General features: G+C 34.6%; 1 protein-coding gene across 1 annotated transcript; it reads right to left on the bottom strand.

Annotated features, from left to right (window-relative positions):
- Positions 1–9,292: 9,292 nt before the first annotated feature.
- Positions 9,293–12,771, bottom strand: LOC112702988 (uncharacterized). The gene is made up of 3 exons (XM_025754262.3): positions 12,614–12,771; positions 10,646–11,309; positions 9,293–9,537 (listed from the first exon to the last, which is right to left on the bottom strand). Exons 2-3 carry the CDS (start codon positions 11,300–11,302, stop codon positions 9,502–9,504), a joined length of 693 nt encoding a protein of 230 aa, XP_025610047.2. The 5' UTR covers positions 11,303–11,309; positions 12,614–12,771; the 3' UTR covers positions 9,293–9,501.
- Positions 12,772–14,135: the final 1,364 nt, after the last annotated feature.

Genomic DNA, 14,135 nt, shown 5'->3' with positions numbered 1-14,135 from the left:
ATAGCTGCGACCTCCGGAGAGGAATAGGGCTCCCACACGATCTACATCGCATAATGAAACGTTACGTAAAGCAAATATTATAACAAGGAAGACATAACTGTATCAACGATAACTAAATTACTTACATCATGCACACGCAATCTATCCAAACAAAGGCGTGCAGCCACCACTCTTTGATCTACTGTATCGTTCCTCGGTAGATACTCAGCCCACCTACAAGTTCAATTTAAAGAATGTCATAACATGTAGTGGGAGATGTAAATGAATTTGTAACTCTAAAATCATATTTCCTTACTTGGATGCAAGTGGAAAGCCGAATATGTTGAAACCACTAGGCCTCAGACAAGGAAACCTCCAAAAGATCCAAGACTGTAGAAGTTGCAGTGGCCCAGCTAAGTTGACAACGTTTCTGTTTGTTCCACGACAAAGACATCTGTACAACCATGCCAGCGCGGCCGAGTCCCAGCTATATCTACCCAAGTTCTCCAACGATGCCACATAAGGCAACCAGCGAAGGTGGACACGGTTGGCGTTCTTGTCCCAAACAGCTGAGATGACAACAGCATCACAATATAGGCTCTCGCGTATATACGCACGATGTTGTCAGTAGCATCTGCTGGCAAAACCCGAAATCGCTCATGGAACCATGTGTAGCACACTATCATCTGCTTCACTTTATTCTGCGGAGGTAACTCCCCAAACAACTCGCGGAACCACACCCATGCCGGCCTTCCATTTTCCATGAAATTCTCAAACTCACTAAGGTACCCACTCACAGGCTCACCATCAATCGGTAAACCCAGCTGATAGGCCACGTCCTCCAAGGTGACCGTACACTTCCCAAAGGGCATGTGAAAGGTGTGGGTCTCAGGACGCCACCTCTCAATGAATGCGCTAAGTAGAGGCTCATCAACCCAGAACCACTGACTGTTCAGCCTAGCCAAGTGATATAAGCCCGCGGTCTCTAGATACGGTATGATACTCGTGTAAAGGCATATTCTGTTGTCTTCTCACACCGCTAATAACCCTAGTAGGCTGCAAAAAGATGGATAGCAAACTCTCAACACACAACAATAGTAACAACTTACACTAATATCAATAAAAACTCTAACCATAACAAGAACAGCGAAAATAACACTAACAATATTACTAACACCTAAGACTAAAAAATTAATTCTACCAATAACAAAAATTAGAAATTTAATAAATAAAAAAAACTCACATTGATGATAACAGCAAAAATTTCTATTATAACTTTAAAAATAATAATATAACATCTACCATTAATAATAACAACATTAAACAAAAAATAATAATAAAAAGGCAGTTTAACCAACCTCTTGGTCGATAAATCCAGCCACATGCGCAACGCCATTTAACCGGTACATCCGAGCTTCTTCTTCCATTGGTTTGCCACTCAGCTGGTTCAAAATCTCAAACAAACTATTAAACCAAAAAAACTATCTTTTCTCTCACCCACCAACCTTCTCCTAATTTTGAAAGCTCACAAATGATCCGTCCTCACCAGCCACGGCTTTCCTATTTATACTACACACTCATAAACTATGGCTGCCTCTAGGGTTTTATGCACGAATCACTTCCTTCATAAACCATGGCTGCCTACCACGGTTTACATTCAAAATCATATCATCATAAAATCTGGCTACCAGCCACAGTTTATGTTGATTCTAAAACCGTGGTTAGCTCCCACGGTTTTTATATAAAATGAAACAAGACATAAAGATATGCAATTTCCAATTGTTGTAATCTGGTAAAGGATTCTCTAAATTCTTTTAAATTGGTAAATTGCCCGTGCAATAACATATCTTTAAATTTATTCATTATGAAAAATTCTTTGAATAAATATTATATATTACATTATAAAGATAAAATATTTAATTGTTATTATTTTATCCATTAAATTTATGTTGTGAAATAAATTGTTTAAAGGCAGGTGATTTCTTCAAAAGTTAAACATCAAATTGTAGTATTACTTTTATATATTATTTGATGTTGGTTCGTATAAAATTTTTTTTGAGATATTGAACAATAATCGATCTACAGTTGTACAAAAAAAACAAACTTTAGATGTAAACATGGAATAAGATAAAGATTAAAGAGTACTATCTTTTAAATTTTCTTTTAAAAACTAAAAATTAGTACTTAAAAATAAAATAAACTGTGAATATAAAATATTAACCACTTATATTATCATAACGTCTATTATTTAGATCAGTTCCATTATCGTGTGTTTTTATCCCTGTATTTTTCAAAAGACAAAAATATAGATACCTGTGTTAGGATTGGAGTTGTATCAACTCCCTTGTCAAATCATCTCGCAATGATTTGCACGCCTTCTTACGGATGATGTTGCATTTGTTGTTCGGTGACAACGTTATTATTGATATGTTGGATTCTCCCTTTCTGCATACCTAAAAGATAGCCAGATGCACAAAAGAAGATTGATGACAGTAATAGATATTTGTAAGTGGAGCAGTTATTTAATTCCCTCACGATTGCTGTAGTTATTTAACTCTTTTGTGGGTTAATAATTTTTTTAATTAAAAATAAATTTATATTATTACTATTTTGTCCATAAATTTAGTTTGTAAAATAAATTATTTGAGGATAAATGATGTCTACCAAAATTAGATACCAAACTCTGATATTAGCTTTATATATTGGTATAGATTTCTCACGATTGCGGTAGTTATTTAACTCTTTTGTGGGTTAATGATTTTTTTAATTAAAAACAAAAATATATTATTACCATTTTGTTCATAAATTTAGTTTGTAAAATTAATTATTTGAAGATAAATGATGTCTACCAAAATTAGATACTAAACTCTAATATTAGCTTTATATATTGGTGTAGATGATATTTTTATTTTTATTTAATTTATACATTTCCATTTAGTTTAATTTTAGGGCTAATCATTTCTCCTTGGCAAAAGACTAAATAAAACAACCATGTTACATACCTCCTGAAAATCTGCTATCGGGAAGAAAAGTCACGATAGATTCAATTATATTATTTTTAGAACAATTTTACATAATTAATAAATATTCTTATTTTAAATTAATATTTGATCAATAATAATTTATATTTATATTTACAAAAATTTATATGTAAAAAATATATAATTTATATTTATATTTATTAAAATTTATACACATAAATTAATAAAATTTATTTATTAAAAATAACTTACTATTTATACTAATCATATACTCACTAAAATTATTAAAGATGATTGGCCACCGAAAATTTGTTATTTTTAAATATTTAATTATTATGATGATGGATTATTTTATTAAAAGATAGAAAAATATATATAAATTAAAAATATATAATAACTATTTTTTTTGTTCATAGAATATTCTTGATTTTTTAAAATAATATTTTAAATTTTTATTTATCGAAATATATAATTTATAAGATATTTACAATTTTATGTAACATTATTTATTTTATTTATCGTGTAAACGAGTTAATAATACATATATCTTGTTTACACTAAAAATAAGAAACGATCACAATAACTTCCATTACACCGTAAATGAAATATAGTACAATAAATTTAACTCAGCCATAAAATGATCAGCAAGTATTAGCCTTGGTCACAAATATATCACTTCTTCTTTTTCACTTTTTTTCTCTATTCTTTCAATAGGTTTAGTAAAAATGTCTAATGATAAATATATTTTTGTGAGTGTAACAATAACGAAATGGTTGTTTTCGAGTGTGATAGTCCTATCCTATTGTAAATTCTAGGTAATTAGTGAATAATTAATCAATAAATTAATTATTATTCTAAAAAATAGAAAAATTAAATGTGACAAGTTACAAGGGTAAAAATAATTAAAATAAAAATTTTAACACTAGTTTTAAAGATTTTGGCCCAAAAACGGGCTAACAGACTAAATCGATTGGACCGGATCTAAACTGGGTCCAAGGTCCAGCATATATAATGCAAAACAAGCCTTCTTCCCCTTCATTTCCTTAATTTCACGCTGAACTTGAGTTTTGAGGGAAAGAAACCCTAGCCAACTTCACTTCCCAAATTCCAATTCCTTGTAATTTTTAATCCAGAGTTCTGATTGACGAGTCGTCGGCGGAGACGCGTTTGTCTTGGAATTCTCTTCGAAACCATCTGAACAAAGTGGTAAGAAATTTGAGATTTCGTGCCCAATTCTTTCCTATTCAAAATTTTGAGTTTTGGGTATGTGTATTGAGAGATTTTGATATTTTTTATCATTTAGGTTCGATCCAGTGGCAGGTAATTGATGAGTTTTACCCCAATCATCGATAAGTAAAGTAAGAAAACTCAAAATCCTTGTGGTTTGTCCAATTTTGTGAACTCTAGTATTAATTTTGGTGAATTGTATGAATTAGATTGTGTTTATGTGAAATTAAAGTCAAATTGGTGAAGTGGTGTACTTGAATTGGGGCTTTTGGTGACTGAAACTTATACCACTTGATTTAGAACCTTGGAGGCTTGAATTGAGATGTTTGAGCTTAGGGAAAAATCGGCCAAGGTATAGTTTTGGTTTCTCATAGCTAATATGTAATGTCACGTGAAAACTTAGGCCAGTTGACTGTAGGATAAGTTGAATTGTATGAATTGATTGTTTGAGTAAAGACTTGATTTAGTACGTGGATAATAGCTAAATTTGGCGGATTGATGAATGTGTTGAAATGAATGTGAATTGATTGAGAAAGTGAGAATGTATGTTGATATTTAATGTTGATATTGGTGGTAATTATGAGTAGAAATTGTAGATTTGATTGATGAATTAGGAATTATTGTGTTTGTGTGGTGATTGAGAAGCTTGTGATAAAGGTTAAGAGTAATTAGCATGTTGTGGTATGAAAGAAAAGGGTATGAACTTGGTTAGGGACAATAAGGACTGTTTTGGTTGTAAAAATTGTTGGTTTGGAATTAGGATTTTGGAAAAATTTGAGTTTTGGAAATGTTTGGTAAAAGCTGATTTTTGACCAACTTCGGTGGGCTATAACTTGGCTTCCGGATCATCAAACTTTGTAAAACTGATTATAATGAAAATTGGGTCTGTGAAGTTTATACTGTTCAAAAAACAAACTAAAAATAATTTCTAACAAAAAAGTTATGCGGATTTGAAGTTGGGTATGTAAAATTGATTTTCTGGAACTTAGCAACTTTTTACAAATTTTGCTAGGCATGCGTACATAAACATGCACGCGACGCGGACCCTAGGCTCTGCTTAGACGTCTGGCGTATGCGAAATGGGAAAATTATAGGCCCGCATACGCAGGCAGGACCACACGACGTGGGGATGATTCCCTGCCAAGGGGCTCGCGTACGCGAACAAAGGGTCGCATACGCGAGATGGGAAATTTTACATTTTCGTGTACGCAAAACATGTCATGTCTTAGGGGTGGGGTAGTCAATATTGCTGCTTGTTCATGCTCTAACAGCTTTAAATGATAGAAAGTGATAGTTATTTCAGTATGAACCATCATCTGTAGCATTTTATTACTGATGCTTTCAGGTTGTAATAAGCGATCTTCTTACAGCTTAATTGGAATGCCATCCATCACAAATTTCATAGTGAGAAATCCATAATGTGTTGTAACATACCCCAGGCACATTTGCCATTACACTCTCAACACTAAGTCAGCGCCTTGTAATTCCAGCATATATGTATCCACTGTTAACTAAAAACCTTGTATCTCCTCACTTCCGATTAATAGGTAACAAGATATCTTGCAGCGATGTCCGGGTGAGAGATTTTCTTCACAATAGTAACATAATAGGTGGTTTGGTGGTGGTGTTTCTATTCTGAGGTGTCAAAGGAAAGGTGGGGGTTGGGCTTCTTCTATTATTGTTTTGGGTAGCTTGATGTTTTTGCTCATATAATTTTGCTAGGGACACTACAACCACATAGGTGGGGGTTTAGCAATCATCAATTCATACTTTAAATAGTCTTGTAACCTAGCTATGAGTAGGAAAATTAGCCATTCCTCACTTAAATCTGTCAACTAATTAGATAATTCCTCAAATTGGTTATGATACTTAGTCACAGACTCACAGTAGAGGTTTGTTTTAATTCTTTCAAAGCTGCCTTAAGATAATAAAATAAACTCTATCCAAAACATAATTGCAATACATTCATAAATGAGTTCCAATTACATTTAATACTATTGTTAACACCCCATCTATACCATGTATATGCAGGTTGAGTGGGATGAAAAGAGATCACGTGCACGGGAACATCATACCATTCAAAGTATCCATGCACCTTAAACACCCATTCATCAATTCCATCACCACCAAAAAATGGAAGTTCTCAGCTTTAATACGTCTCACTAATGGGTTGATGTCAACTGAGGAGAAGGATTTACCATGAGAGAAAAATCTACTAGAGGGTTCAAGTTCAAGTTGCTTCAACTTAAGGGTCTCCTTCAACAAGTTTTGTATCTCCTATAGTGAATCTTCAATGGCAACCACCCAATTGTATGTAGTTGAAATACGATTGCTGGTCTCAACCTGGCGACGTTGAAGAGCAGTGATTTCCTCCTAGGAGCGAGTGAGTTCATTGTGATCTACCATGACTCCTCTCAACGAAAGTACCAAATGTTAGTCCTCAAATTAGAAACTAAAATTGAAGAATCGTAATGCAATATAATAGTGAAAAAGATAATAGAGAATATGTGCATTATTGATGACTAGAAAAGAAGAAGATGGTGGTGAATGAAAATCTCCTCTTTCAAGTCAGGGGAGAGAACCCCTTGGTGGTGAATCCAGAATTTACGTAATGCTTAACAAAAACCATTCAGGGGTCTCACATCCAAATATCTAATAACTAACTTCCCAGGATATTATCATTGAGTGTGGCATAATCTACTTTTCTACATAGTCCTTCGTCCATTTTGGGATTGATTTGGGCTTGGTACTCTTTCTCCTTACTTCAATTTGTACTGTCTTCCCTTTTATTTCTTCTCTCCCTTCTGCTCTGTGTGTGTGTGTGTGTGTGTGAGAGAGAGAGAGAGAGAGAGAGAGAGAGAGAGAGAGAGAGAGAGAGAGATTAGTGTAAATGGCAAGCTAATTGAACCTGTTAGCAAGACCTGCTATTTATGAAAAGCTTAACAAGTTTGTTACAGAAAGGTCCTAACCAATAAAAACTAACTAAATACACTTAAATACTAACTGAATGTTGATTAGAAAGATCTTTATTACTAATGACATAGATCAAGTTAGTGAAAACTGGTGTGTGAATTAGGTAATTAATATGATATCTCAAGCTGGCAATCCTTGGTTGGTGAAAAGCAAGCATGCCAGGCTTGGAGACACATGAAGTTTATGGAGCAAGAGACAGAACTTCGTAAACAAGTCGGCAACCTGGTCAATTGTGTGAATCGGGAGAATATGAAGCATTCCACTAAGCAGCTTTTCTCGAATAATATGGGAATCTATTTCAGTATGCTCAATGCATTCATAAAACTCTAGATTAGTTGCTATGTGTCTTGTGGATTGACTGTCACAATAGAGAGAAATTGGTTGCTTATGTTCAATATGAATATCCTTTAACAAGTAAGCAAGCAAGCAAGCTCTACATGTCGCCATGGCTAGAGAACAATATTCTATATCAGATGATGATCTGGAGACAATGGATTATTTTTACTTTTCTAAGAAATAAGCAAGGAGACAAAGAAGAAACAAAAAGCTTGTCATGGAACGCCTAGTGTCAGGACATTGTGCCCAATCCAACTTTGCAAATCTAGACATCTTGAGTTCAGAATTTGCTACAAAAAATAAGCATGAAGTTAGATTAACTTTGACATATTTCACTTAGCTTCCAACTATGAAACTAATGTCTAGTCTAGTATTCATGAGGCACACAAGTCTTCCCCCTAATCTTCAGTATCTCAAGACATCAGCAAGAGTGCCTGATTCCTTTGAAAGTTCCTAAGTATGTTCTATCGACATAGAGCCTGGTTTTGCACCTAACACGCCATACTTCTCCAACAAGTCAATTATGCAAATGCATATTTGCACTTATATATGCTTATTCCTATGTAAGTTCTTGTAACCTCAAACCCAAAGAAGTATTTAAGGTTTTCAAATCCATTATTTAAAATTTCTCAACAAGAATTGCTTTCATGGAGTGAATTTCAATGAGATTATTGCTGGCTAACACTAAATCATCATGTAAGCAAGAAATACAGTGAAAGAGGAGTCTAACACTATAAGAAAACAAATTTTTTGCTACGCTTTTAGGCGTGGCAAAAAGTCAAAAACAGCGTAGCAATAGCTTTTCGCCACACTTTTTGAGTTATCAAGACGCTTTTGAGAAGGTTACATTTGCAAGGGTGTCGATTGCTCTATCACCACGCTTTTTGTGACCTATCACCATGCTTTATTTTTTGCCACACTTTTAAAGATCACCACGATTTAAAAGCGTGGTCATATGTGCCAGATATGGCTATATCAAGACATATGGCTACGCTTTTAAAGCATGCCAATAGAGTGAGATACAGCTACGCTTTTAAAGCGTAACTGTTGATGCCTACCGAACATTATGACCACTCTTTTAAAGCGTGCCAATAGGGGGAGATATGGCTACGCTTTTAAAGCATGCCAATAGGGAGAGATATGACTACGCTTTTAAAACATGTCAATAGCAAGACATACAGCTACGCTTTTAAAGCGTGGCTATTGATGGCTACTTTACAATATGGCCACTCTTTTAAAGCGTGGCTATAAGTTAGTTCAGTAGCATGTTGTTAGGGGTGGCAACGGGGCGGATAAGGGCGGGTTTTTGCTCTACCCAACCCCGCCCCGCCGTACAACAACCCACATAAAACCCGCCCCACTTCTACCCGCGGGTAGTAAAACATTGAACGCAACCCGCCCCTATAATTATTAAAATCTAATAAATAAAATTAAAAATTGCAAAATTTATATAACTATCATCACATACATAATATAAATTAAAGTAAAAATTTAAATATGATGATCATTTACTAATTATTTTTCATATATTATACATATTATATATTAAAATTATATATTTTATATATAGCGGGGAGGGTATTACCTAAACCCAACCCTGCCCCGCCCCTCCCAAGAACCCGCCCCACTAAAAACCCGCACTGGTGCGGGGCAGGTAATTAACCCGCCTGGAGCGGGTAGAGACGGGGTAGGTACCCGCGGGTTCGGATGGTATTGCCATCCCTACCTATTGTTTTTTTTTAATAAATAAACCTTATAAAATTCATAGATAATTTTAAAATATAAACAATGACTAGTAATTTTAAATCAACTAATCATTGCTTCGTAAACTTGTCACCAAAAAGAGTGTGTTTGTTCACATGACATGCTCTAACAAAATACCAAAAATCAAAGCCATCGCAATTCCATTAGCAATTCCTAATACATGAATTACAATTTTAATATGGGTTATATTATCTACTTCGTTTATACTTCATTTCAAAATATGAAACTTCGTGATTATTGATCATCTATTTTGAACGAAATTGTTTTCACCACTATCCTGCATAATTTTAAATATTGTTGTGTTAGTGCATCTTATATCGAACCAAAAAATGAGAAGGCATATATTACAGATTAACCATGTTAGTAGCTAGCATGACACCAAGTGCAATAGTAGGCATATGCACCACATAGTCTTATGAATCAAAGCAATAATATATATAACAATCCATTCATCCATAAGTTCAAAAGGACAAATCCGCCATCCCAAGTCCCAACATCATAAAACAAAGGCAACAAAAAAAATGCATATAACAAACTAGACAGCACAACAATAAAAGAAACATACAACTTTACTATATACTAAAATATTTACATAACATGAGATTGTGTATACATATTCTAGTGACGGAACGAATATATCTCTAACATGTTTTTACTAACCAAATTAGTTATTTCAATGCAACGAGTCAAACAACATTTTACACAAGTGAAAACAAAGAAATCAAATAATAATATTATATAAGAGTCAAATAATGATTCCAATTGTCCGGGGCAGAAAGGTAGAGACAAATTAAAGAAACAAATTAAGTTTCAAAAGCAAGCAGTTAGAGTTTAACCAAGGGGCCTAAAAGGAACAATCAACGTCCATGAAATCTAGAATATTAGAATAAATTATAAACTAATAATCAGAGTACTTACCCTTTTGCTTAATTAACATAAGCATGCATCAAGTGTATAACTATATATATAATAAAGTGGTAGGGAAGTGTACATCTAAGCTGTATGTTTCCCAATTATTAGTACAAAGAAAGACCGCATCCTAAAATCAACTTTGAATTAATAAATTCAGATTTCAATTTAACACTCACCTAAACCCCAACTCCCACCTCACTCCAGTTCAACACCATCAGCACTATTTCTAATCTTTTATCTCAATATCAAATATCCAAAATCAACAACAAAACAATAAGTCAACAACTTTGAATGGGAATATATCAAATATCTAAAACAAAGAGCAATCAACAGTACACAACCTGAAAATTCAACAACCAACACTAGCATATTCAGCTGGCAACAATAGCAACAAGGCAGTGACCACTTCTTTCTTTTTTTTCTTTTTATCAGTATCTCTTTATGACAATAATATGGAAAAGATAGTTACCTACATCATCTTTGGGTGGAATGTGAGTTGATTCAGAGGAGTGAGGAGTATTTTTTGGTCTGCTACTTGAGACATCCAAAAGAGAATTTTGGGTAGCTTGCCCTAAGGCTGCTACCTCTTCGTCACTCATTCCCGGATTGACTTGGTGCACTAATACCTTTAATAAACCATATACACCGTCCATCTTCTTCTCTAATGATGAGAGCCAGGCTATAGTTCTTGTGAATCCTTTACACCCGGGGTATAGTTCTTGGCTTGCCTCATCTACAAATTTATAAAATTCCTTTGCACTTTCGTTAGGCTCCATGTTTTGTCCATTAACTTGTGTAGTATCTCTGAATCTATCACGTAACAACTCATCAATGTTATCATTACAGTTATATTCACCATCTGTGTCACTGTCAACATCCATAGCAACAAGTGATTTCCCATGATTAAACCACCGCCTATAACCTTTTATGAATCCGTTGCATATTAGATGGTCATACACGTCATGTCTCCTTAACCAAAGTCTATTACAACACTTTGCACATGGGCATTGAATTTTTTTCCCTTGAGGAACTCCCGTTGATGAAAAAGCAAAGTGTAAAAATTTTTCTACACCTAGTTGATATTCTTTTTCATGACGTGGTGTATCCATCCAATGCTTGGACACATCCATCGAAAACCTATATATTTCAAATAGACAGCTAAGTTACTAGTTTGAAGTCTTTACTGCTAGTCTCACTAACTACGAGTCTAGCTTCTTAATTAACTAAGACAATATTGTCCATGTCTCCAAAATACTTTGAAGGCATTGGACATAAAATAGCAAAGAAAATTAAATTTTAGCAATTTTTAAAGAAGGTTCTGAAGTGAGTGCCTTAGGAAAGCGCTTAAGTTGTACACATAACATCAATAACAAGTTAATAGATGTTTTCAAATTCACATGAACCAACCTTAATTACTGTCTTAATCCGTACTGCAACAACACCAAAGTAGTAGCGCAGCAGAAGCAAAATTAGAGAGGTAGCAGCGGCAGCGAATAGCAATTCGACAGTAGATAATTAGTACTACAGTAACAGCAAAGCAGTACCATAGGAGCAGCAAAATAAAAGAAGTGGTTCGTAGTAGTGGATAGATAACTATAAAAAACCTGAATAAAAATAGACTTAGACTTAAATAAATACTAAAATAGAAAAAATGTACATTGATTATATTGACTAATGTATATATAGTATAGTGTATGATGCATGAATTTATTAGGCTTTTAGTTAAAAAAAAACACCAATTAGTATTAATTCAAATGTAAAATAAATTCTAATAATATTTTATGAAGGAACTTGTTAATGCGGGATGAAGTAAGGATAAAGATTAAGAGTGTGTTTGGAAAAAATAAAATTAAAATTTTCTTGAGAATTAATTTTTTTTCTTGCTTTAAAACATAAAAAATACATGAATATAAATTTTTTTGAGAATTTTAATTTCCAGGGTGAGAATGACCCCTAACACTTGTCAGCCTATATTTTATTTTTTTAATAATTCGATATTTAATTAATTAATTTTTGTTATATGTGTTAAGTATTTGACAAGCTAAATTAAATTATTAAATTTCCTTAAGAGAAGACAAAGACAAGGAAAAGTGCATTACTAAATAGTTTTTATTTTACTTTTTTTGTGAGTTGTCTTACTCTTGAATGGGAATGGGTCGGAGAAACATCTAACACGAACCCTGAAATTATGTCTAAGGTAAACAAAAATTAAATCAATTCAGAGTTTAATAACATCAGTTCTATTCTATTTGATAATTCCATAGCACCCAAAAATAATATTAAGCAAACAAAATAAATCAATTCAACTAACACATTCAACACAACACAACCACAACCAACTCATATGCACTGGTTTGATTACAGAGACTTGCTACTTAAATTAAACTTCAACTCTCTTTTGTTATTTGGTTTGATTACAGAGTTTAATAAATAGGGTTTACCAGCTCTCAAAACCAGCAATGAAGCATCGATGGAAGGGCCCCGGCCTGCACGAGGAAGGGAGCGGCGCGGAAGGGGTTAGGGGTTTCCAGCGAGGGAAGGGGGCGGCGGCGTCAGAGGAAGCATCGACGGAGAGTTTGCAACGGCAAGTGAGCGGAGGGAGTCACCGCCAGAGAGTCACCGCAGAAGGAGGGTTAGGGGTGCCGAAAGAGGAATTGGCGGGGGAGGCATTGCGAGCGCAGCGACGTTCTTTGCGGAGTGCTGTGGTACTTCGTGGAGCGCTGGGGCTCTTCGGAGTGTCGTCGTCGCGGAGTTAGGGTGAGGGTGAGGCACAATGAAGAGAGGGCTTAGGGTTATCTTCCGAACGAGATGGGGCTTAATGTTTGAAGGAGTTAGGGCTTAGCGGTCTTTCAGGAAGGAGAAAGATAAACTTTGAAAGATAGTAATAAGTCAGACATTTTAATTTGAAGGATACGAGCTCTTTAAACTATTTTTTTTGGGAACGGCTACACTTTTAAAATGCCACAATAATAAAATCTTCTTGCCACATTTTAAAAGTGTGCCGGTTTTTCTTTATGCACACTTTTTAAACGTGGCAAAAAAAATATGATTAAATCTCGAATCAATTGCCACTTTTATGAAAATTTGACCGTTTTCGCTACCCGTCAAATCTCTATTCAATGGCCACTCTCATAAAAACATGGCCATAGGCTTTTTTTTCTTTCTTGTAGTGTGATTTGGACTTAGTGAATAGGGAATAATCATTCTTCGACTGTTTATAGCCATTAGCAATAAGGATTGAGCATGGTTTGATATTCCATTGTCTATTAACTTGTTTAAGTCCATATAAAGACTAATTAAGCTTGAAGACTATGTCACGTGAAGAAACGAGCAGGCCTGGTGGAGGTTTCATTTACACAGTCTTTCTTAATTATAGGTGCAAGAAAGCTATGTTGACATCCCGTTGGTGGCAGACAACGGTGATTTTGACCATAGGACATAAGGTATCTAAATAATCCAACCAATATGTTTGTATGTAACCCTCTCCGATCTGTCGTGCCTTATCTCTTTCTACTGTTCCACTTGGGTTAAACTTCACTTTGAAGACTCATCGACAGACAATGGCTTTCTTGCCCGATGGTAAAGGAGTAAGAGTCCAGGTCTTCTTAGTATGCTCAAGTGCCAAAAGCTCTGCATTTATGGCCTTTTTCCAACAACCTTTGGTTATGGCTTCTTCATATGTGGTAGGCTCAACGGTGGTAGAAACAGCAAGAGAAAGTGATTGGTGGACAAAGAAGAATATGAAACTTATTTTGGTATCGGGTATTTACATTTAGATGATTGCATAGGCTGCCAAGTAGTGTTGCTATTAGCACATTGAAAGTCTTTCAAATACACTGGTAGTCTCCTTAGTCTACTGGATTTCCTGAGAGGCATTGTTTGTTCTATGCCTTCTACATGCATCTGTTCTTTGGGAGGGAGTGATGTCATGCTTGATGGTTGTGTAATATTTATAGCCAAATT

This window comes from Arachis hypogaea, chromosome 7, assembly GCF_003086295.3.
Source record: "Arachis hypogaea cultivar Tifrunner chromosome 7, arahy.Tifrunner.gnm2.J5K5, whole genome shotgun sequence".
NCBI lineage: Eukaryota > Viridiplantae > Streptophyta > Magnoliopsida > Fabales > Fabaceae > Arachis > Arachis hypogaea.
This window is presented reverse-complemented; position numbering and strand designations above follow the sequence as displayed.